Source organism: Oncorhynchus nerka, linkage group LG17 (genome assembly GCF_034236695.1).
Source record: "Oncorhynchus nerka isolate Pitt River linkage group LG17, Oner_Uvic_2.0, whole genome shotgun sequence".
Taxonomy (NCBI): domain Eukaryota; kingdom Metazoa; phylum Chordata; class Actinopteri; order Salmoniformes; family Salmonidae; genus Oncorhynchus; species Oncorhynchus nerka.
Window position 1 is genome coordinate 17614019 of NC_088412.1, and position 26338 is coordinate 17640356.

The 26338-nt window shown below is 44.4% G+C and overlaps 1 protein-coding gene across 1 annotated transcript in view; it reads left to right on the forward strand.

The window, feature by feature from the left end:
• LOC115144800 (deformed epidermal autoregulatory factor 1 homolog) overlaps nt 1-26338 on the forward strand; it is a 36704-nt gene that overhangs the window by 4596 nt on the left and 5770 nt on the right. The window contains 8 exon segments of the mRNA XM_029685870.2: nt 6467-6593; nt 7265-7276; nt 7279-7410; nt 7811-7950; nt 8416-8481; nt 8680-8724; nt 11651-11780; nt 13764-13901. Of these exon segments, the coding sequence (XP_029541730.2) occupies nt 6467-6593; nt 7265-7276; nt 7279-7410; nt 7811-7950; nt 8416-8481; nt 8680-8724; nt 11651-11780; nt 13764-13901 (790 nt within the window).

The following is a 26338-nucleotide window of genomic DNA, read 5'->3' on the forward strand; positions in this document are numbered from 1 at the left end:
GAAATCCCCTCCGTAAATGGCCGGGCTGATTTAGCGATCTCTTCTGCCAAAATAAAACTGGCCTTGACAGCAGCCTGGCCTTGTGATTTGGCTTTTTTTGAACAGAGCCTGTCGAGATTTGAGGCCTCGTTTTAATTCCTCTGCCTTTTGTAGCCTTTGTTCCATGTCCATATTCTTGTTTTTGTCCGCGTGTTTCGTTTCATAATGTCGTCTCAGATTATACTCTTTCAGTACCGCCACACTTTCTCCACACAGAAGACACACAGGTTTTCCAGCTACCTTCGTGAACATATACTCCGACTCCCACCTTGTTTGAAACCCCCGGTTCTCAGTATCCACCTTCCGTTTTGCCATTTTTGATGGGTATCTGAAAGTTAATTTTACTGTGATGCTGACGACTGCTGTGCCAATAAATATTGAAATGAAGCAGCCTACTGCTCGGTGCGTCACCTTTGCATTGTGGGAAATGTAGTATTGGTGCGTGTAAAAGATCTGCGGGCTGCCGGCTTGCTGCGGGCCGGTTCTAATAATAAATCAAGATCATCCCAGGGGCCGTAAAAAACCTTCTTGCGGGCCGGATGTGGCCCGCGGGCCTTGACTCTGACATATGTGGTCTAGACTATAGGACCACTCACTAGGCGTATATCGTCTAGAGTCTAGACTATAGGACCACTCACTAGGCGTATATAGTCTAGACTATAGGACCACTCACTAGGCGTATATAGTCTAGACTATAGGACCACTCACTAGGCGTATATCGTCTAGAGTCTAGACTATAGGACCACTCACTAGGCGTGTATCGTCTAGACTGTAGGACCACTCACTAGGTGTATATAGTCTAGACTATAGGACCACTCACTAGGCGTATATCGTCTAGACTATAGGACCACTCACTAGGCGTATATAGTCTAGACTATAGGACCACTCACTAGGTGTATATAGTCTAGACTATAGGACCACTCACTAGGTGTATATCGTCTAGACTATAGGACCACTCACTAGGTGTATATCGTCTAGACTATAGGACCACTCACTAGGTGTATATAGTCTAGACTATAGGACCACTCACTAGGTGTATATAGTCTAGACTACAGGACCACTCACTAGGCGTATATAGTCTAGACTATAGGACCACTCACTAGGCGTATATCGTCTAGACTATAGGACCACTCACTAGGCGTATATATTCTAGACTATAGAACCACTCACTAGGCGTATATAGTCTAGACTATAGGACCATACACTAGGCGTATATCGTCTAGACTATAGGACCACTCACTAGGTGTATATAGTCTAGACTATAGGACCACTCACTAGGTGTATATCGTCTAGACTATAGGACCACTCACTAGGTGTATATAGTCTAGACTATAGGACCACTCACTAGGTGTATATAGTCTAGACTATAGGACCACTCACTAGGTCTATATAGTCTAGACTATAGGACCACTCACTAGGCGTATATAGTCTAGACTACAGGACCACTCACTAGGCGTATATAGTCTAGACTATAGGACCACTCACTAGGCGTATATCGTCTAGACTATAGGACCACTCACTAGGCGTATATAGTCTAGACTATAGGACCACTCACTAGGCGTATATAGTCTAGACTATAGGACCACTCACTAGGCGTATATAGTCTAGACTATAGGACCACTCACTAGGCGTATATAGTCTAGACTATAGGACCATTCACTAGGTGTATATAGTCTAGACTATAGGACCACTCGCTAGGCGTATATAGTCTAGACTATAGGACCATTCACTAGGTGTATATCGTCTAGACTATAGGACCACTCACTAGGCGTATATAGTCTAGACTATAGGACCACTCACTAGGCGTATATCGTCTAGAGTCTAGACTATAGGACCACTCACTAGGCGTATATCGTCTAGAGTCTAGACTATAGAACCACTCACTAGGTGTATATAGTCTAGACTATAGGACCACTCACTAGGTGTATATCGTCTAGACTATAGGACCACTCACTAGGTGTATATCGTCTAGACTATAGGACCACTCACTAGGTGTATATAGTCTAGACTATAGGACCACTCACTAGGCGTATATAGTCTAGACTATAGGACCACTCACTAGGTGTATATAGTCTAGACTATAGGACCACTCACTAGGCATATATAGTCTAGACTATAGGACCACTCACTAGGCGTATATAGTCTAGACTATAGGACCACTCACTAGGTGTATATAGTCTAGACTATAGGACCACTCACTAGGCGTATATCGTCTAGAGTCTAGACTATAGGACCACTCACTAGGCGTATATAGTCTAGACTATAGGACCACTCACTAGGCGTATATAGTCTAGACTATAGGACCACTCACTAGGCGTATATCGTCTAGAGTCTAGACTATAGGACCACTCACTAGGCGTGTATCGTCTAGACTGTAGGACCACTCACTAGGTGTATATAGTCTAGACTATAGGACCACTCACTAGGCGTATATCGTCTAGACTATAGGACCACTCACTAGGCGTATATAGTCTAGACTATAGGACCACTCACTAGGTGTATATAGTCTAGACTATAGGACCACTCACTAGGTGTATATCGTCTAGACTATAGGACCACTCACTAGGTGTATATCGTCTAGACTATAGGACCATTCACTAGGTGTATATAGTCTAGACTATAGGACCACTCGCTAGGCGTATATAGTCTAGACTATAGGACCATTCACTAGGTGTATATCGTCTAGACTATAGGACCACTCACTAGGCGTATATAGTCTAGACTATAGGACCACTCACTAGGCGTATATCGTCTAGAGTCTAGACTATAGGACCACTCACTAGGCGTATATCGTCTAGAGTCTAGACTATAGAACCACTCACTAGGTGTATATAGTCTAGACTATAGGACCACTCACTAGGTGTATATCGTCTAGACTATAGGACCACTCACTAGGTGTATATCGTCTAGACTATAGGACCACTCACTAGGTGTATATAGTCTAGACTATAGGACCACTCACTAGGCGTATATAGTCTAGACTATAGGACCACTCACTAGGTGTATATAGTCTAGACTATAGGACCACTCACTAGGCATATATAGTCTAGACTATAGGACCACTCACTAGGCGTATATAGTCTAGACTATAGGACCACTCACTAGGTGTATATAGTCTAGACTATAGGACCACTCACTAGGCGTATATCGTCTAGAGTCTAGACTATAGGACCACTCACTAGGCGTATATAGTCTAGACTATAGGACCACTCACTAGGCGTATATAGTCTAGACTATAGGACCACTCACTAGGCGTATATCGTCTAGAGTCTAGACTATAGGACCACTCACTAGGCGTGTATCGTCTAGACTGTAGGACCACTCACTAGGTGTATATAGTCTAGACTATAGGACCACTCACTAGGCGTATATCGTCTAGACTATAGGACCACTCACTAGGCGTATATAGTCTAGACTATAGGACCACTCACTAGGTGTATATAGTCTAGACTATAGGACCACTCACTAGGTGTATATCGTCTAGACTATAGGACCACTCACTAGGTGTATATCGTCTAGACTATAGGACCACTCACTAGGTGTATATAGTCTAGACTATAGGACCACTCACTAGGTGTATATAGTCTAGACTATAGGACCACTCACTAGGCGTATATAGTCTAGACTATAGGACCACTCACTAGGCGTATATAGTCTAGACTATAGGACCACTCACTAGGCGTATATCGTCTAGAGTCTAGACTATAGGACCACTCACTAGGCGTGTATCGTCTAGACTATAGGACCACTCACTAGGCGTATATAGTCTAGACTATAGGACCACTCACTAGGTGTATATAGTCTAGACTATAGGACCACTCACTAGGTGTATATCGTCTAGACTATAGGACCACTCACTAGGTGTATATCGTCTAGACTATAGGACCACTCACTAGGTGTATATAGTCTAGACTATAGGACCACTCACTAGGTGTATATAGTCTAGACTATAGGACCACTCACTAGGCGTATATAGTCTAGACTACAGGACCACTCACTAGGCGTATATAGTCTAGACTATAGGACCACTCACTAGGTGTATATAGTCTAGACTATAGGACCACTCACTATGTGTATATCGTCTAGACTATAGGACCACTCACTAGGCGTATATCGTCTAGAGTCTAGACTATAGGACCACTCACTAGGCGTATATCGTCTAGAGTCTAGACTATAGAACCACTCACTAGGTGTATATAGTCTAGACTATAGGACCACTCACTAGGTGTATATCGTCTAGACTATAGGACCACTCACTAGGTGTATATCGTCTAGACTATAGGACCACTCACTAGGTGTATATAGTCTAGACTATAGGACCACTCACTAGGTGTATATAGTCTAGACTATAGGACCACTCACTAGGTGTATATAGTCTAGACTATAGGACCACTCACTAGGCGTATATAGTCTATACTATAGGACCACTCACTAGGCGTATATAGTCTAGACTATAGGACCACTCACTAGGCGTATATAGTCTAGACTATAGGACCACTCACTAGGCGTATATAGTCTAGACTATAGGACCACTCACTAGGCGTATATAGTCTAGACTATAGGACCACTCACTAGGTGTGTATAGTCTAGACTATAGGACCACTCACTAGGCGTATATAGTCTAGACTATAGGACCACTCACTAGGCGTATATAGTCTAGACTATAGGACCACTCACTAGGCGTATATAGTCTAGAGTCTAGACTATAGGACCACTCACTAGGCGTATATAGTCTAGAGTCTAGACTATAGGACCACTCACTAGGCGTATATAGTCTAGACTATAGGACCACTCACTAGGCGTATATAGTCTAGACTATAGGACCACTCACTAGGCATATATAGTCTAGACTATAGGACCACTCACTAGGCGTATATAGTCTAGACTATAGGACCACTCACTAGGTGTATATAGTCTAGACTATAGGACCACTCACTAGGCGTATATCGTCTAGAGTCTAGACTATAGGACCACTCACTAGGCGTATATAGTCTAGACTATAGGACCACTCACTAGGCGTATATAGTCTAGACTATAGGACCACTCACTAGGCGTATATCGTCTAGAGTCTAGACTATAGGACCACTCACTAGGCGTGTATCGTCTAGACTGTAGGACCACTCACTAGGTGTATATAGTCTAGACTATAGGACCACTCACTAGGCGTATATCGTCTAGACTATAGGACCACTCACTAGGCGTATATAGTCTAGACTATAGGACCACTCACTAGGTGTATATAGTCTAGACTATAGGACCACTCACTAGGCGTATATCGTCTAGACTATAGGACCACTCACTAGGCGTATATAGTCTAGACTACAGGACCACTCACTAGGCGTATATAGTCTAGACTATAGGACCACTCACTAGGCGTATATCGTCTAGACTATAGGACCACTCACTAGGCGTATATAGTCTAGACTATAGAACCACTCACTAGGCGTATATAGTCTAGACTATAGGACCATACACTAGGCGTATATCGTCTAGACTATAGGACCACTCACTAGGTGTATATAGTCTAGACTATAGGACCACTTACTAGGTGTATATAGTCTAGACTATAGGACCACTCACTAGGCGTATATCGTCTAGACTATAGGACCACTCACTAGGCGTATATAGTCTAGACTATAGAACCACTCACTAGGCGTATATAGTCTAGACTATAGGACCATACACTAGGCGTATATCGTCTAGACTATAGGACCACTCACTAGGTGTATATAGTCTAGACTATAGGACCACTCACTAGGCGTATATAGTCTAGACTATAGGACCACTCACTAGGCGTATATAGTCTAGACTATAGGACCACTCACTAGGCGTATATAGTCTAGACTATAGGACCACTCACTAGGCGTATATAGTCTAGACTATAGGACCACTCACTAGGTGTATATAGTCTAGACTATAGGACCACTCACTAGGTGTATATAGTCTAGACTATAGGACCACTCACTAGGCGTATATAGTCTAGACTATAGGACCACTCACTAGGCGTATATAGTCTAGACTATAGGACCACTCACTAGGCGTATATAGTCTAGAGTCTAGACTATAGGACCACTCACTAGGCGTATATAGTCTAGACCACTCACTAGGACCACTATAGGACCACTCACTAGGCGGTCTAGAGTCTAGACTATAGGACCACTCACTAGATATAGTCTATAGGACCACTCACTAGGTGTATATAGTCTAGACTATAGGACCACTCACTAGGCGTATATCGTCTAGACTATAGGACCACTCACTAGGCGTATATCGTCTAGACTATAGGACCACATTTGTGTCAGATTTTCCAACAACTAATCTGAAAAGAAACAGACCGTGGAAAACTAGACTCATATGTCACATCACCTACCCAGCAGCACAGACTGTGCAATGTAATGTTTCTCTCTGATCCTCCATCACATGACAGACTGGCAGGACCACCCTACAGATTGGCGACGGTCTCAATCCCCAGAAGGCCACTCTGATAGTGGTTCACACTGAAGGAATAGTGGACGCAACAGGACTGAAGAACGCTGCAGCCGCCTTGTCCTCTGGTATGCACCAGGGAATCTCAATGTGCTCTTGACCTGTATTTTGTATGATACTTTTCATAGAAAGTATTGTATCAAATTCCTACCATCACCTATCATTACTGTGCTGGGAAAGTTGTTGTAATGGACTTGTAGCCAATAGATAGCAGCATCTGCTTTGACCTGTGTGCTTATATTCCAGAGATGCCTAACCAAGACAGGATAAATTAAATGTATAAATCTGTATATGGCCGCTAAAATATTGCCTGGCCACCAGACTCCTTGTTCTGGCCAAATGCTACGCCACGCCCAAGGACGTTACTTTCTTCTCCCCAATGAGTCTATCTGAGTACCTTCCCAACCCTTCACTGAATGCGAACACATTCAGGGCCATCTGATTGGTCCAGAAACTAATGGGTTGGGCCAGAGTCAGTAAACACATTGGTAAAACAGCGGTTTGAAAATGTCATTGGCTTTAATACTCTGATTGGTTAGAGACGATCCGATTGCTGTTGACTTTGTTTTGTACAACGCCCCTCATGCTCCCCCCTCACTACAAATGACTTCAATGATGGCAGTCTCAGACTAAAGTATGTAGTGAATGACAGAACAGCGGAAGAATTTAGTGAGTTGTCAGGCTATCTGAAATACATTTCAGGTGTCTCTGTAACTTCAGTGTTGTGTGTTGTCCCCAGCCCCCCAGACTCCCCCACCCCAATGAATCCAGGGCAGGAGAAAGATGGCTCCAAGTACAACTGGGATACATCTGTGTACAACAACGAGCTGCCAGTGCGCTGCAGGAACACCAGCGGCATGTTGTACAAGAACAGACTGGGCTCAGGTAGGGCTAGTTGGGCCACAAGGTGGAGCTCTTGGTTTGAAGATGAGGACAGCTTTCCTCAGCCCTGGCTGGAAACCGCAGCCACCCTGATGGCCTGTAGTTGAAGTATCAAGACTGGAGAAATAAATGTGTGAACTTGTTGACAAAGTTGAGGAGTGGCAGAATAGGGGTGGTTCTCTGGAGTTGATTGTTTTAACAAATCCAGCTGCTAAAAGTTGTCTGAAAGAAGCCATATTTGACAGATGACAGATTTTCTTCCCTCAACTTGAGAATACATGGGATATGGTGAATGAAGGGGCTAGGATAGTCTAAATAACTAACTATGCATGTCCATCTCCATGTAAATAATTGCGGCCGTGTTGTCTTGTCTCTGCTGCCTGTCCAATCGACTGACAACCAGGTGGAAAGGGACGCTGCATCAAGCACAGCAACCACTGGTACACGCCCACTGAGTTTGAGGGCATGTCTGGCCGGGCGAGCAGCAAGGACTGGAAGAGAAGCATCCGCTATGCAGGCCGTCCCCTGCAGTGCCTAATCCAGGTGAGCAAGCCAGTCCACTCAGGCCACAGTCTGTCAGTCGTGACCGGCTCTGATGGAACTCTGCCACCTGCGGTCAGAAGACAATTAAGGGTGTATATACAGTGGCGCAGTGTGTGAAAACCTTGTGAAGACTTACAGAAAACCTTTGACCTCTGTCATTGCCAACAAAGGGTATATAACAAAGTATTGAGATTCACTTTTTTTATTGACCAAATACTTATTTTCCACCATAATTTGCAATTAAATTCATAAAAAATCCTACACTGTGATTTTCTGGATTTTTTTCCCCTAATTTTGTCTGTCATAGTTGAAGTGTACCTATGATGAAAATTACAGGCCTCATCTTTTTAAGTGGGAGAACTTGCACAATTGGTGGCTGACTAAATACTTTTTTGCCCCACTGTATATAATTAAGGATATATATATATAATTGTTTAGTAACCAGCCATATGATTGGTTTCTCAGGAGCGCATCCTCAACCCCCATGCCGCGTCCTGCACTTGTGCGGCCTGCTGTGACGACCTCTCGTTGGTGAGTTAATTGACTTCACAGAGACAAAGATGTCGGTGAATGAATGTCTTTTGAACATGCCGGTAGCTCTATGGATAGGACGCCACAAGGGTATAGGTGTAACAAACAGAACTGCTCAGTACAGGCTCTCAGTGTGCGGTTTGCATGACATGTACGTTTTGTCCAATCACATTCTCTTTGTCTTATATTTTCCCCTAGTGTACCAAGGATAGTCCATCTTACGCAGGGGAGAACATTAATATGGTATGTACCATTTATTTATGACATGCATTGCCAGCCATAATATAAACAATAATGAGCCAATCTTGTGTCTCTGCTAAGTGTGTGATAGTTGTTGCAGACATAAAGGATAGACTCTGGGGGACTGGTTTATTGTTTGCAAGATAAGGGGAGAAATTGTTTCCTACAGTACAACATATATTTTGTTTCACAGCTGCTTTTGCCATCTGCATCAAATGCAATCTTTCATAACTTTGTTGATCACATGAAAGAGAACATTCAGCTGCCTGTAAGCGTTACTGTTATAGAACTGCTAACTGTTTTTTACTTATTGTTACTGAAACTAATTAAGCTGACCAACAGTCCTCGTAGGTGTGGGAAAGACTGATCACATATTATTTCTACCACGACTATTGCTGACTAATCATTATACCAAAGATACTGGCAACTAATCCAAGATTTGTCATTGGTGTCTTTTCCAATGGGAGCAAATGAAGCAGTGGGCAGAACAAGCAAGGAGGTGGGCAGAGCAAAGCCCGAGCTAGCAAGATTCTATTGGCGTGTTTTAGTATGTATTTGCATATTTCTGTTAGGGAACGCCCACTCTGAAGTGCACGTGTGCAATAGAGCCCTACAGTGGAAGTGTCATAATACCCATAAAACCTAGCAGTGAGGGCAACAGATGCTACTGAGCCAGATGTCTATGTGTCAGGGGAGAAGCTCCAGGTGGTATCCGATTTTAAGTACCTTGGCATCATACTTGATTCCAACCTCTCTTTTAAAAAGCATGTGAAAAGGGTAATTCAAATAACCAAATTCAACCTAGCTAATTTCCGATTTATATGAAATTGTTTGACTACAGAGGTAGCAAAACTGTACTTCGAATCTATGATACTCCCCCACTTAACATACTGCTTGACTAGTTGGGCCCAAGCTTGCTGTACAACATTAAAACCTATTCAGTCTGTCTACAAACAGGCTCTCAAAGTGCTTGATAGGAAGCCCACTAGCCATCATCATTGTCACATCCTTAGAAAGCATGAGCTCTTGAGTTGGGAAAATCTTGTGCAATACACCGACGCATGTCTTGTATTCAAGATCCTTAATGGCCTGGCTCCCCCTCCACTCAATATTTTTGTTAAACAGAAAACCCAGACATATGGCAGCAGATCCACAAGGTCTGCCATGAGAGGTGACTGTATAGTTCCCCTAAGGAAAAGCACCTTTAGTAAATCTGCATTCTCTGTGAGAGCTTCCCATGTCTGGAATACACGGCCATCAGACACACATAACTGCACCACATATCACACTTTCACAAAATGCTTGAAGACATGGCTAAAGGTCAATCAGATTTGTGAACATGGTCCCTAGCTGTGTGTTGCCGCTTTCCATGTTGTCTGTTGTCTGTAGCTTGTGAGGTGTGGAAACACTTTGTTGCTTTTATGAATTTTGTCTTGCTGCTTTTTGTTCTATGTTGCTCTGTCTGTATGCTACGTCTTGCTTGTCCTATGTTGCTCTGTCTGTATGCTATGTCTTGCTTGTCCTATGTTGCTATGTCTTGCTTGTTCTATGTTACTATTGTCTATATTGTAATTGTTTTTAATAACCTGCCCAGGGACTGCGGTTGAAAATTAGCCGGCTGGCTAAAACCGGCACTTTTACTGAAACGTTGATTAATGTGCACTGTCCCTGTAAAAATAAAAAAATAAACTCAAACAGGGAAATGGTTCTAATCGTTTATCCACCATTCATTCATTTTTCCCATAGGGAATTTTAGAAACACTGAAAATATGGGCTGTGTTTTGATAACCATTTAAATCTCTTTCGGACAAGTTGACTTTTATCAATATATTAATCTCTTGACGCTCAGATCTGAAAATGCAAATTAGCATCAAAGTAGACAAATCCCTGCAAGCTCCTGCACATCATCTCTAGCTGACACCTTTGCTGACAGGTATTGTGTCAATTTAAAAGTTGCATAAGACAGTTCACAGAATTGTACATTTATTTAAATGTATTCATTACTACATTTAGCTAACATTAGATGGTTAATCCAGAGATTTTTACCTTTGCCTCGATTCGGGAGTCTCATCCAGCTCATCATGTATCTAAAATCCCCTATGGGATAAATGTAATTGTTGTAAAACGATTGGAACCCTTTCCTTGTTTGACCGCTAGGTTTTATGGATATTATGACCACATACTGTGGTACTCTATAACTCAATTCGCCCTTGCACTCCTAAACTACGCAATTTCTTGAAACCTTTGCAAAGGGCGAAATCTATAAAAGTTAGTGCACTCTGTTTGTAAAAGATTCTAATTTTGGTAACAGAAAACTGTATTGCGATTGAATGTTTAATCGATGAGAAAATTAGCAGAATGTAGGCAAGGTTTCATCTGGCTCCATCTTCTCCTACTTTCCGCCACTAGACTCTCTCTCATCACCGCCACTAGACTCTCTCTCATCACAGCCACTAGACTCTCTCTCATCACCGCCACTAGACTCTCTCTCATCTCCGCCACTAGACTCTCTCTCATCTCCGCCACTAGACTCTCTCTCATCTCCGCCACTAGACTCTCTCTCATCTCCGCCACTAGACTCTCTCTCATCTCCGCCACTAGACTCTCTCTCATCACCGCCACTAGACTCTCTCTCATCACCGCCACTAGACTCTCTCTCATCACCGCCACTAGACTCTCTCTCATCTCCGCCACTAGACTCTCTCTCATCTCCGCCACTAGACTCTCTCTCATCTCCGCCACTAGACTCTCTCTCATCTCCGCCACTAGACTCTCTCTCATCTCCGCCACTAGACTCTCTCTCATCTCCGCCACTAGACTCTCTCTCATCTCCGCCACCAGACTTGGTGGTGAGTGGAAGTTGTAAACGGATGCTTCAGACTCTGGTCTCCCCTGTTGTCTGTGATTCTCCCCTTTCCTTCTGGTCCAGACTGGCCCGGTCAGACTGTTTGTTCCTTACAAGAGACGCAAGAAGGAGAACGAGCAGCCGACCACTCCAGAGAAGAAGGACCTCCCCCTCCCACCGCCCAAGAACATCACACTGGCACCGGGGGCAACATGTGAGTTACACACACACACAGCTAAATGAGTCTACTAGGACAGAAGAAGAAGATGACTAATACAACTTTAATCTCACATACTCTTCAGATACCACAGACAGACGTTCTGACGTCCTCCCCTTAACCTCTTGAATGACATACATGGGTCCCGTCATTCAGAGGGAAGTCTTTAAATATGTTACAGACGAGTCAAAGCACAGGACAGAAGACAAAGTAAATCCTGCTCGGTCATCATCTGTGATTACCTTGTCAAAATGGGACCACGGGGTAGCTGTTGGCACCGTTTTGGGGGAATTGAGAGTGCAGATTTTATAAGACAATATACAAATGTTTTTGAGAAAGATCATTTAGAAAATAGATTTCTATTGAGTATGTGCATTTATTGGTTAAAATGCAATGAATGGAATGTTATTTGTTGACATGAAAATGTACAGACTTTAGATTTGGGGTTTCCAGAATTTCTGGTGCAAAAATGAGGTCTCGTGAAAAACTGGTGTCCCCGCTGAACAAGTTGGACTACTACTGAGCTAGCCTGTTACGAGTCCCTTTTGGCCCGACAGTCTAGGGGGGATGGTAATGAGACCCGTAACATAACTCATGCAAATTATTATTGTGACAAATTAAAGTGTGAACGAAATAACCACGACAACAGAAATCTACCGTCAAACTCCAGGTTTATTTATAAACACACGGTAATGGGGGGAGCAGGAAAAGGGGCTGAGCTGGACCCAAGGAAAGAAACAATAAGTATTCAAAAACACCCCTAAGCTAGACTAGCCTACTTTTACAACAGCTAACTAACTAACCAAAAATACAGTGGGTGGTCCGCCCAGTTCTAACTAGTGTATTTAACAAAGTTCACCTACGGGTAGTGTATGCCCATGGGCGACTTGTCTTGGTTTCCCCCTTTTCCCACCAGCAACAAACAAAAACACCATAACCAAAACAATACTCACAGGTGATGACAAAGTGCTATGGAGGTGCTTTAAACAAAAGAGAGGTTAAGACACAAAGCGAGAGTGAAACACAGAGACCTACAGACATGGCATTTACAGAGAGATTGAGCTAGAGATTGAGCTAGAGATTGCTCCAGAGCAAACAAATGATGGGGTTTTTAAACCATGGGGAAGGAACTGTGATAGGGTAGGAAATAGGAGGAGGTGTGTCTTCTGATTGATGATTGATTGTTGACTGATTGGGGAGTGATGATTTTCACCTGTGAGGGGAGAAGGAGAGAAAAGAAACACACAGGATACACACACACACACACACAGGATAACTGTATCTGTAACATAGCCATTGAGAGCAACATTGTCCCAGGGGAAATAAAGCTTGTTTGTGCCTCAATCCAGCTCCATATTTTCTTATCTTATCACTTACCATTGTAATAGTGAGTCTGTTTCCTTTTGTTTATCTTCAGTTGCTGTGTTGAGGCAATTGATTTCTATCCTGCTCTCTACCAAAACAGACTCGAAGTCTTTTGAATTGTTTTATTACCAATATAATAGTTTTCACATTTGTTTTAGATCTCCTGCATATTGGACCATATCTTTATGACACTGCATTGTTTTTGGCTGTCAATGTTCTGAGACCAGTTTTTATTTTAGATGATTCACAGCTCTATTGGCCGTATAGCCTAGTGGTTAAAGCGTTGGACTAGTAACCGAAAGGTTGCTAGATCGAATCCCAGAGCTGACAAGGTAAAAAAAAAACTGCCGTTCTGCCTCTGAACAAGGCAGTTAACCCACTGTCCCCTGTCCGTAATTGTAAATAAGAATTTGTTCTTAACTGACTTGCCTAGTTAAATAAAGTTAAAAAAAAAAAAAAAAGTATCTATGTATGACATGACACAATGTATCTTGTCTTATAAAAAGTTGTTCCCAAGTCCCACTGACCCTGTAGTTGGGGACAATATAAAGCACTCAAATGTTTTTATTCTGAAATCAATCAATGCGTTGTCTTTGTCTTCTTTCTCCACTCCAGTCACAGTGTCTCCGTCAGGCCAGATCACCACGTCAGGGACCCTGACCTTCGACCGGACGTCTCCCGGGGACGCCACAGCCCTTCTCTCTGAGGGCACGGCACATGGCGAGGTCTTCACCAGCACAGAAGGTACCTACAGTAGGTTACCACACCACCATCACACAGAAGGCACCTACAGTAGGTTACCACACCACCATCACACAGAAGGTACTTACAGTAGGTTACCACACCACCATCACACAGAAGGTAGCTACAGTAGGTTACCACACCACCATCACACAGAAGGTACTTACAGTAGGTTACCACACCACCATCACACAGAAGGTAGCTACAGTAGGTTACCACACCACCATCACACAGAAGGTAGCTACAGTAGGTTACCACACCACCATCACACAGAAGGTACTTACAGTAGGTTACCACACCACCATCACACAGAAGGTACCTACAGTAGGTTACCACACCACCATCACACAGAAGGTAGCTACAGTAGGTTACCACACCACCATCACACAGAAGGTAGCTACAGTAGGTTACCACACCACCATCACACAGAAGGTAGCTACAGTAGGTTACCACACCACCATCACACAGAAGGTAGCTACAGTAGGTTACCACACCACCATCACACAGAAGGTAGCTACAGTAGGTTACCACACCACCATCACACAGAAGGTAGCTACAGTAGGTTACCACACCACCATCACACAGAAGGTACCTACAGTAGGTTACCACAACACCATCACACAGAAGGTACCTACAGTAGGTTACCACACCACCATCACACAGAAGGTAGCTACAGTAGGTTACCACACCACCATCACACAGAAGGCACCTACAGTAGGTTACCACACCACCATCACACAGAAGGTAGCTACAGTAGGTTAGCCCTCAACCATAGTCAGGCATCCGGCGCCGACAGAGATGGCCGCCTCGCTTCGCGTTCCTAGGAAACTATGCAGTTTTTTTACGTGTTATTTCTTACATTAGTACCCCAGGTCATCTTAGGTTTCATTACATACAGTCGAGAAGAACTACTGAATAAAAGATCAGCGTCAACTCACCATCAGTACGACCAAGAATATGTTTTCCGCGACACGGATCCTGTGTTCTGCCTTACAAACAGGTCAACGGAATTGATTCCAGGCAGCGACCCCAAAAAACGACTTCGTAAAAGAGGGAAACGTAGCGGTCTTCTGGTCAGACTCCGGACACGGGCACATCGTGCACCACTCCCAAGCATTCTTCTTGCCAATGTCCAGTCTCTTGACAACAAGGTTGATGAAATCCGAGCAAGGGTAGCATTCCAGAGGGACATCAGAGACTGTAACGTTCTCTGCTTCACGGAAACATGGCTCACTGGAGAGACGCTATCCGGGGCGGTGCAGCCAACGGGTTTCTCCACGCATCGCGCCGACAGAAACAAACATCTTTCTGGTAAGAAGAGTGGCGGGGGCGTATGCCTCATGACTAACGAGACATGGTGTGATGAAGGAAACATACAGGAACTCAAATCCTTCTGTTCACCTGATTTAGAATTCCTCACAATCAAATGTAGACCGCATTATCTACCAAGAGAATTCTCTTCGATTATAATCACAGCCGTATATATCCCCCCCAAGCAGACACATCGATAGCTCTGAACAAACTTTATTTAACTCTTTGCAAACTGGAAACCATTTATCCGGAGGCTGCATTCATTGTAGCTGGGGATTTTAACAAAGCTAATCTGAAAACAAGACTCCCTAAATTTTATCAGCATATCGATTGCGCAACCAGGGGTGGTAAAACCTTGGATCATTGTTACTCTAACTTCTGCGACGCATATAAGGCCCTGCCCCGCCCCCCTTTCGGAAAAGCTGACCACGACTCCATTTTGTTGATCCCTGCCTACAGACAGAAACTTAAATAAGAGGCTCCCATGCTGAGGTCTGTCCAACGCTGGTCCGACCAAGCTGACTCCACACTCCAAGACTGCTTCCATCACGTGGACTGGGACATGTTTCGACAAGGCGTCAGATAACAATATTGACGAATACGCTGATTCGGTGTGCGAGTTCATTAGAACGTGCGTTGAAGATGTCGTTCCCATAGCAACGATAAAAACATTCCCTAACCAGAAACCGTGGATTGATGGCAGCATTCGCGTGAAACTGAAAGCGCGAACCACTGCTTTTAATCAGGGCAAGGTGTCTGGTAACATGACCGAATACAAACAGTGCAGCTATTCCCTCCGCAAGGCTATCAAACAAGCTAAGCGTCAGTACAGAGACAAAGTAGAATCTCAATTCAACGGCTCAGACACAAGAGGCATGTGGCAGGGTCTACAGTCAATCACGGACTACAAGAAGAAACCCAGCCCAGTCACGGACCAGGATGTCTTGCTCCCAGGCAGACTAAATAACTTTATTGCCCGCTTTGAGGACAATACAGTGCCACTGACACGGCCTGCAACGAAAACATGCGGTCTCTCCTTCACTGCAGCCGAGGTGAGTAAGACATTTAAACGTGTTAACCCTCACAAGGCTGCAGGCCCAGACGGCATCCCCAGCCGCGCCCTCAGAGCATGCGCAGACCAGCTGGCCGGTGTGTTTACGGACATATTCAATCAATCCCTATACCAGTCTGCTGTTCCCACATGCTTCAAGAGGGCCACCATTGTTCCTGTTCCCAAGAAAGCTAAGGTAACTGAGCTAAACGACTACCGCCCCGTAGCACTCACTTCCGTCATCATGAAGTGCTTTGAGAGACTAGTCAAGGACCATATCACCTCCACCCTCCCTGACACCCTAGACCCACTCCAATTTGCTTACCGCCCAAATAGGTCCACAGACGATGCAATCTCAACCACACTGCACACTGCCCTAACCCATCTGGACAAGAGGAATACCTATGTGAGAATGCTGTTCATCGACTACAGCTCGGCATTCAACACCATAGTACCCTCCAAGCTCGTCATCAAGCTCGAGACCCTGGGTACTGGACTTCCTGACGGGCCGCCCCCAGGTGGTGAGGGTAGGCAACAACATCTCCTCCCCGCTGATCCTCAACACGGGGGCCCCACAAGGGTGCGTTCTGAGCCCTCTCCTGTACTCCCTGTTCACCCACGACTGCGTGGCCACGCACGCCTCCAACTTAATCATCAAGTTTGCGGACAACACAACAGTGGTAGGCTTGATTACCAACAACGACGAGACGGCCTACAGGGAGGAGGTGAGGGCCCTCGGAGTGTGGTGTCAGGAAAATAACCTCACACTCAACGTCAACAAAACTAAGGAGATGATTGTGGACTTCAGGAAACAGCAGAGGGAACACCCCCCTATCCACATCGATGGAACAGTAGTGGAGAGGGTAGCAAGTTTTAAGTTCCTCGGCATACACATCACAGACAAACTGAATTGGTCCACTCACACAGACAGCGTCGTGAAGAAGGCGCAGCAGCGCCTCTTCAACCTCAGGAGGCTGAAGAAATTCGGCTTGTCACCAAAAGCACTCACAAACTTCTACAGATGCACAATCGAGAGCATCCTGGCGGGCTGTATCACCGCCTGGTACGGCAACTGCTCTGCCCTCAACCGTAAGGCTCTCCAGAGGGTAGTGAGGTCTGCACAACGCATCACCGGGGCAAACTACCTGCCCTCCAGGACACCTACACCACCCGATGTTACAGGAAGGCCATAAAGATCATCAAGGACATCAACCACCCGAGCCACTGCCTGTTCACCCCGCTATCATCCAGAAGGCGAGGTCAGTACAGGTGCATCAAAGCTGGGACCGAGAGACTGAAAAACAGCTTCTATCTCAAGGCCATCAGACTGTTAAACAGCCACCACTAACATTGAGTGGCTGCTGCCAACACACTGACATTGACACTGACCCAACTCCAGACACTTTAATAATGGGAATTGATGGGAAATGATGTAAATATATCACTAGCCACTTTAAACAATGCTACCTTATATAATGTTACTTACCCTACATTATTCATCTCATATGCATACGTATATCCTGTACTCTACATCATCGACTGCATCCTTATGTAATACATGTATCACTAGCCACTTTAACTATGCCACTTTGTTTACTTTGTCTACATACTCATCTCATATGTATATACTGTACTCAATACCATCTACTGTATGCTGCCCTGTACCATCACTCATTCATATATCCTTATGTACATATTCTTTATCCCCTTACACTGTGTATAAGACAGTAGTTTTGGAATTGTTAGTTAGATTACTTGTTGGTTATCACTGCATTGTCGGAACTAGAAGCACAAGCATTTCGCTACACTCGCATTAACATCTGCTAACCATGTGTATGTGACAAATAAGATTTGATTTGAATTCTCAAAGGTCTTCAGTTGAGAGGATATATCACAGAGTCCCTCGGATTAAACAAAGTGGTTTTGAATTAACAGCTGGATCCAAAATGCATAGCTAGCTATTTCCACAAGCAAAGTGGACTCTATAGATGTATTAACCTGGTTTCCAGTGTGACATTTAACATATTGCCCTAAGAAAGCTGTGGTCCTTGAGTCCTCTGCTCTGTGTGTCTGACAGACAGTGAGGGGGGACAGGGTCATGTGACCTGTGGTTGGTAGTGAGTGGTGGAATCTCTACTAGACTGCGCTCTGGCTGCCTGTCTGTGCCCGGCAGACAGCAGTCTGTATACACCCCCTATTAATCATCCTATCAGAACCCAGGGATGCCCGGGCCATGTATGTGTCCTGATTGGTTTGAGTGTGAGCGACGTGCGTTCCGTTCCTCTGTCTAGCTAACGAGCTCCCGGGGGACGCCTCCATATTAACTAAGCGTCTCTGTCAGGGATACCCGTCTGACCGACGCGCTCCGCTCCCCGTGTGAAAAATGGCCACAATTACCATTTTAACCTCCCCCTTATTTCCTCTCCCCCATTGATATTCTCCTATTTATTTGCATCCCTTTGTGTCTTTCAGGCTTGCACTGTTCTTTCCTCTCTTAAAGAACTGCAGTTTGCTCTCTGTGGTCTATACTGGATTTTAAACCATTTTGTGCAGAATGGCTGGCGTTTGCTGCTCAGTCACTCTACATTAAGAAGAGGGACTGACCCACGCACTCATCCTCCCTCCCTGTGAGCAAGACAGGTATCCAACAGAGTACTCAGCCAGCCGTAATGGTGTGAGCCACATCCTCTGTGTGACTGCTGCTAATGTTAAGGTTAATGACGATCTCTGGGCTTAATTAGCCATCTGGTTGGCGGGCAGAGCAGAGCACGGACCTGACTAGCGTGGGTTGGTTGGCTAGCCAGTAATTCACTTTCCTGGCCAGTAATGAACTTCTCTAGTTATTTAGTGAACTCTGTGTCAGTGGTGGTTCTTCAGGATGGCAGAGAGCCCTCTTGTAAAGCGACTAATGCGAAGCGTTGAATGGTAATGCTGTTATGTCCTTGATGGCTGCCTGGCAGCCACTAAATGACACGCTGCTCTTTGAGGATGGTGGAAGATGTGGTTGTGAACGCAGACGTCTCAAAAGATGGAGGTGGATGACGTTTCTCTGTTTTGATATTATTGTATAGATTTGTGATGGTGATCCTGCTGTGCGGTGTTGAGTCCATGTCCCAAGTCTCTCTAACATCTCTCCTGTACTTTGTTCCTTCTTTTGGTAGTGAACTTATACAGTAGGTCATACCGCTACCCCCTATGTGGTACTTTCAGAATGAGATCATTGGCCAGAAGGGGAGGAGACTTGTATGGAAAGATATTTAAAAGTACTTTGTTTTAACCTTGAGTTGTAGTCCCAGTTTCTTAACACTCTCCTCCATCTCCTACCTGCTCATGCGTCCTCCAGAAGCCTTTCTTCCTCCCTGCATCGTTCAGATCCTGGTCGCCCGAGGATGACGGTTGTCAGCAGAATCTGCCTCCGACCGATGCCCCATCCTAATTTAGAGTGCTGCTCTGACGTACTGTCATGATCCCCTTTCTCTCTACATAGGCTCACACACACACACACACTCTCTCTCTCTCTCTGTTCCCATCGCTCTCTCTCTGTTCCCATCGCTCTCTCTCTCTCTCTCTCTCTCTGTTCCCATCTCTCTCTCTCTCTGTTCCCATCTCTCTCTCTCTCGGCTGATGGATGCCTGATGGATGCCTGGTTATTTTAGGAGCCGCCTAGTGAAGAGAAAGGTAGCCCCTCACCATAGTTGGTGGTTGATAGTGCACCAATAGTTGATAGTGCACCAGGATGTTTCTGGGATTTAGTGTTTGTTCTCCCCCCGGTTATTAAACAACTACTAGCCCGACACAAATGATTTTCTTCTCTCTCGGGAACAGGCCCAGATCCCTGGGATTTGTGTGAGGAGGAGACAAAAAAGGGGCCAGAGGGCGGGCTGCCTTATGATAATTCATAGGCGATTGAATAAACCTCCACTTCCTTACATTCTGCTAGCAAACGTGCAGTCTTTGGAGAATAAATACCTACGTGGAAGATTAAACTACCAACAGGACATTCAAAACTGTAATATCTTATGCTTCATGGAGTCGTGGCTGAACGATGACACTATCAACATACAGCAGGCTGGTTATACGCTGTACCGGCAGGATAGAACAGCGGCGTCTGGTAAGACAAGGGGCTGCGGACTATGTATTTTTGTAAATAACATCTGGTGCACGATATCTAAGGAAGTCTTGAGCTATTGCTCGCCTATGGTACAGTATCTCATGATACGCTGTAGACCACACTGTCTACCTAGAGTTTTGATCTGTATTTTTCATAGCCGTTTACATACCACCACAGTCAGAGGCTGGCACTAAGACAGCATTGAATGAGCTGTATTCCCCCATAAGCAAACAAGAAAACCCTCACCCAGAGGCTGCGCTCCTAGTAGCCGGGGACTTTAATGCAGGGAAACTTAAATCCGATTGATCAAATTTCTATCAATATGTTAAATGTGCAACCAGAGGGGAAACAACTCTGGACCACCTTTACTACACACACAGAGAAGCATACAAATCTCTCCTCACCCTCCATTTGGCAAATCTGACCATAATTATATCCTCCTGATTCCTGCTTACAAGCAAAAATTAAAACAGGAAGCACCAGTGATGAGATCAATAAAAAAGTGGTCAGATGCTAAGCTACAGGACTGTTTTGCTAGCACAGGGTGGAATATGTTCTGGGATTCCTCCAATGGCATTGGAGTACACCATATCAGTCATTGGCTTCATCAAAAAGCGCATCAATGACGTCGTCCCCACAGTGACCGTACAACCAGAAGCCATGGATTGCAGGCAACATCCACACTGAGCTAAAGGCTAGAGCTGCCACTTTCAAAGAGCGCGACTCTAATTCGGAAGCTTATAAGAAATCCCGCTATGACCTCCGGCGATCCATCAAACAGGCAAACCGTCAATACAGGTCTAAGATCGAATCGTTCTACACCGGCTCGTTGGATGTGGCAGGGCTTGAAAACTATTACAGACTAGGAAGGGAAGCACAGCCGAGAGCTGCCCAGTGACACGAGCCTACCAGACGAGCTAAACTACTTCTATGCTCGCTTCGAGGCAAATAACACTGAAACATGCATGAGAGCACAAGCTGTGTGATCACGCCCTCTGCAGTCGATGTGAGTAAGACCTTAAAAACAGGTCAACATTCACAAGGCCGCAGGGCCAGGCGGACTTCCAGGACGTGTACTGCGAGCATGTGCTGACCAACTGGCAAGTGTCTTCACTGACATTTTCAACCTTTCCCTGTCCAAGACTGTAATACCAACTATGTTTCAAGCAGACCACCATAGTGCCTGTGCCCAAGAACACTAAGGTAACCTGCCTAAATGACTACCGACCCGTAGAACTCACGTCTGTAGCCATGAAGTGCTTGAAAAGGCTGGTTATGGCTCAAATCAACACCATCATCAGGTTGAGAGCTTCAAGTTCCTTGGTGTCCACATCACCAATAAACTAACATGGTCCAAGCACACCAAGGCAGTCGTGAAGAGGGTACGACAAAACCTATTCCCCCTCAGGAGACTGAAAATATTTGGCATGGGTCCTCAGATCCTCAGAAGGTTCTACAGCTGCACCACGAGAGCATGTTGCATCGCTGCCTGGTATGGCAACTGCTCGACTTCCGACCGCAAGGCACTACAGAGGGTAGTGCGAACGGACCAGGTCCTGCCATCCAGGACCTCTATACCAGGCGGTGTCAGAGGAAGGCCCAGAAAATTGTCAAAGACTCCAGCCACCCTAGTCATAGAATGTTCTCTCAGCTACCGCACGGCAAGCAGTACCGGAGCGCCAAGTGTAGTTCCAAAAGGCTTCTAAACCGCTTTTACCCCCCCCAGCCATAAGACTCCTGAACATCCAGTCAAATGGCTACCCAGACTATTTTCATTGCCCCCCTCTTTACATGGCCAACTAGTTAGGATTGCACTGTACTGTCTGTTCTATAGTCCTCTTCTCAACCCCTGATGCGTCTGTCTATTCAAGTGAACAATGAGGAACTAAGTTTATTCAGGGAATTATTTCTCTCCTATCCTAGGAGAGTGTTTTTGACTTTTATTCCCTCTGTAGTGGATGTTATGGGGCGTTGTGCACCTCCAGGACATTGATCCTCTAATCAAGGCTTTACAGGTGGAGATCACAGGTGTCACTCTTCTCAGGAGTCTCTCTCTAGCCGTCCCTCTCTTTTTCTCTTTAGCTCTTGAATTCTCGCACACTCGCTATCTCTCACTTTCTCTCTCCTCTTCCTCTCACACTTTCTCTCTCCTTCTCTTCCCCTCACTCTCTCTCTGTCTCGCTTTCTCTTTGCTCTCATTCTGTATCTTTTTCTTTGACTCCCACATATTTCTCTCTCTGTTTCCTTCACTTTCTTTCTCTTCCATATATTTATCTCGTCTCATCCCCAACTTTTTATAGTTCACTTTGCTATTTTTATCTCGCTCTCTTGTTTGCGCTCTCTCTCTCTCTCTCTCGCTTTCTTTCTCTCAGCATCCTTAAATAATTCTGTATTACGATGCCCCAACACAAACAGGCCGTCCATCAACACAGCCGGAGTGATTGTCTCAGTGCTCTGGAAACTGCATACAATCAGTCTGTTTGCAAATATAGCCTTTTGTCTGTAGCCGTGCTGTGTGCAAGTGCATTGATGTACTCCCTGCAGATCTCTTTTACTCAAGCGTACACACACACCCGCATGCATGTCTACACACACCAGTGACGGTCGGTGCCTTTTAAGATGACGTCTATTTATTTATTTGTGTATATATATGTATATTTAAAAAAACATGTAATATGAGCAAGGTCTTATTTCTATTACAGCATATTGGATTACTGTCATTCATTTTCCATTCACCCAGTTCAATGTGACAGTTTAAGGCTACTTAAATTTTCCCAATACTCATCATGAGGTTGCTACTGCCTATAAATGAAAGTTTACACAGTTGGTGCACACAGGTCAAGATAAACATTTGAGGTGACAGTGACACATTCAATATCGCCTTGCACACTCTTGCCTGCATCTAGCTGATCTAGGGTGTAATCATTAGTCCAACAGTTGCAAGCGTTTCTATTGAACAAATTCAGGTATGTTTATACCCGTTTTGTTCTGTTTGCTTCCGCTTAAGAAAAGTTTTTCAACAGAGTTGGCGGAATGAATACACCCCTAATCATATACAAGCAGTTCACTTCTATAGAAACATACAAACAGCTCGTTGTATTCCTTCTCGCATCTTCACGCTCTCCTCCTCTCACCTTTTCCTGCACAACACATCAGCTTTTTGTGACCAGGCCAAAAAATCTTTCCAATCCATACTTTCATATCATAACTGCTACACACAGCCTACATCGTTGTCACCATATTAGCTAAAGTAACATCATAGTCAACATAGCTAATAGAACTAACACGTTAGTAAACCTGTTACAATCATGCAGTACAGTCAGTAAGCAGTTTAACAGATACACCTGCGGCTCCGGTGGCAATAATTTAGTAAAACCAAAAGCTTACCTTGACTTGAAAGAGTTCCAGTGTTTTGATAATCATAGCCAGCTAGCTAACATAGCATCCCTCTGTTTGAGCCAGGTGTTTGAGTAGGCTAAACTAGATAGCTGCATTTGCTAGATAAGTGAGAAGAGAAACAATTCTGAAATATCTCTCTTTCTCCACCTTCATTTTTGAAGAAATTAATTTGTTAGCTGTAGCATATGCTTTCAGTACTAGGTACATGTCAGTTCATGCTGCAAGAGCTCTGATAGATTGGAGGATGTCCTCTGGAAGCAGTCATAATTACTGTGTAAGTCTATGGAAAGGGTTGAAAACGGAGCCTCCTAGGCTTTATAGTGAAGTCAATGTACTCGGAGGAGAACGGAAGTTAGCTGTCCTCCAGCAACACCATGGTGCTACTCTACAGAGTGCTGCTGAGTCTACTGTAGACCTTCATGGCTAAACAATTTGTTTGAATTATTTGTTGAAGTGAATATATTTAGTATAGTTTTATCTAAAAATTATAACTTTTTAAATGTTTGGCTTTGAAAAATAAATGAAATTCACTGAGGAGGATGGTCCTCCCCTTCCTCCTCTGAGGAGCCTCCACTGACACACACACACACACACACATTGTTTGATTAGGTGGAAGATGTTAGCTGTTTGAAGGGGGAAAACCTTGTTTTGAATGAACAATCACAAGCTTGCATCACCTGGTGATGTGATATGATGGGACTGGTCATTGTTTGTTATATTTCCTTGCTCAAATGAATGTCCTCTTTTCCACCCAATGCATTGTATATAGAGTGCATTCGGCAAGTATTCAGACCCCTTGACTTTTTCCACATTTTGTTACATTACAGCCTTATTCTAAAATGGTTTAAATTAAATGTTTTCCTCATCAATCAACACACAATACCTCATAAAGACAAAGCGAAAAGTTTTTTAGAAATGTTTGCACGTTTATTAAACGGATCCCTTATTTACAGATTAAATTTTTTGTAAATGTATTACAAATATAAAACATAAATAACTTATTTACAGATGAATTCAGACCCTTTGCTATAAGACTCGAAATTGAGCTCCGGTGCATCCTGTTTCCATTGATCATCCTTGAGATTTTTCTACAACTTTGAGTCCACCTGTGATAAATTCAATTGATTGGACATAATTTGGAAAGGCACACACCTGTCTATATAAGGTCCAACAGTTGACAGTGCATGTCAGAGCAAAAACCAAGCCATGAGGTTGAAGCAATTGTCTGTAGTTCTCAGAGACAGGATTGTGTCGAGGCACAGATCTGGGGAAGGGTACCAAAACATGTCTGCAGCGTTGAAGATCTCCAAGAACACAGTTGTTCTTGAATGGAAGTAGTTTGGAACCACCAAGACTCTTCCTATAGCTGGTCACCCGGCCAAATTGAGCAATCTGAGGAGAATGGCCTTGGTTAGGGAGGTGACCTAGAACCTGATGGTCACTCTGACAGAGCTCTAGAAGGTCAGCCATCTCTGCAGCACTCCACCAATCAGGCCTTTATTGTGGAGTGGCCAAATGGAAGCCCTCCTCAGTAAAAGGCACATGACTGCCTGCTTGGAGTTGAAAGACTCTCAGACCATGACAAACAAGATTGAGTCTGATGAAACCAAGATTGAACTATTTGGCCTGAATGCCAAGCGTCACATCTGGAGGAAACCTGGCACTATTCCTACGGTGAAGCATGGTGGTGGCAGCATCATGCGGTGGGGATGTTTTTCAGCGGCAGGGCCTGGGAGACTACACTGCATAGTGACACACAAAATGCATTCGGAAAGAATTCGGACCCCTTGACTTTTTCCACATTTTACAGCCTTATTATTTACAGCCTTATTGTAAAATAGATTAAATCGTTTTTCCCCCTCATCAATCTACACACAATTCTCCAAAATGACAAAGCAACAACAGGGTTTTAGAAATGTTGCAAATGTATAAATAAAATAAAAAATCACTTACAAAAGTATTCAGACTTTACTCAGTACTTTGTTGAAGCACCTTTGACAGGGATTACAGCCTTGAGTCTTCTTGGGTATGACGCTACAAGCTTCGCACACCTGTATTTAAGGAGTTTCTCTTATTCTTCTCTGCAGATCCTCTTGAGCTCTTTCAGGTTGGATGGGGAGCGTATGACTGCATGCAGGGTGCGTGTTTGTGTGTGTCTTGAGCCTCATCTCATGCTGTGTGTGTGTGTGTGTTAGGGCTCCTGTGATGTATGTGATGACGCTTGTCGCTCTCTGTCCTTCCATCTCCCTCTCTCCCACCGGAATAGATGGGGCTTCTTTGTTTAGACTGTTGTTGCTCTTTGTCTGTTCTGCTGTGCTCTCTGGTACAGTTGGAGGAAGATGAAAGCCCACTAGTGATTTATCTCTCCAACGGTGTGCTGCTTGGTGGAACCCTATGATTATTAAACCTTTCCCTGAGCCACAGCCACAGACCAGTGGAGGCTCCTCAGAGGAGGAAGGAGAGGGCTATCCTCCTCAGTGAATTTCATAAAAAATAAAAAATGGTAAAACATTAAAGTTAACCTTTTTAGGTAAAACTAAACTAAATATATTCACGTGTCACCAAATACTTGTTATT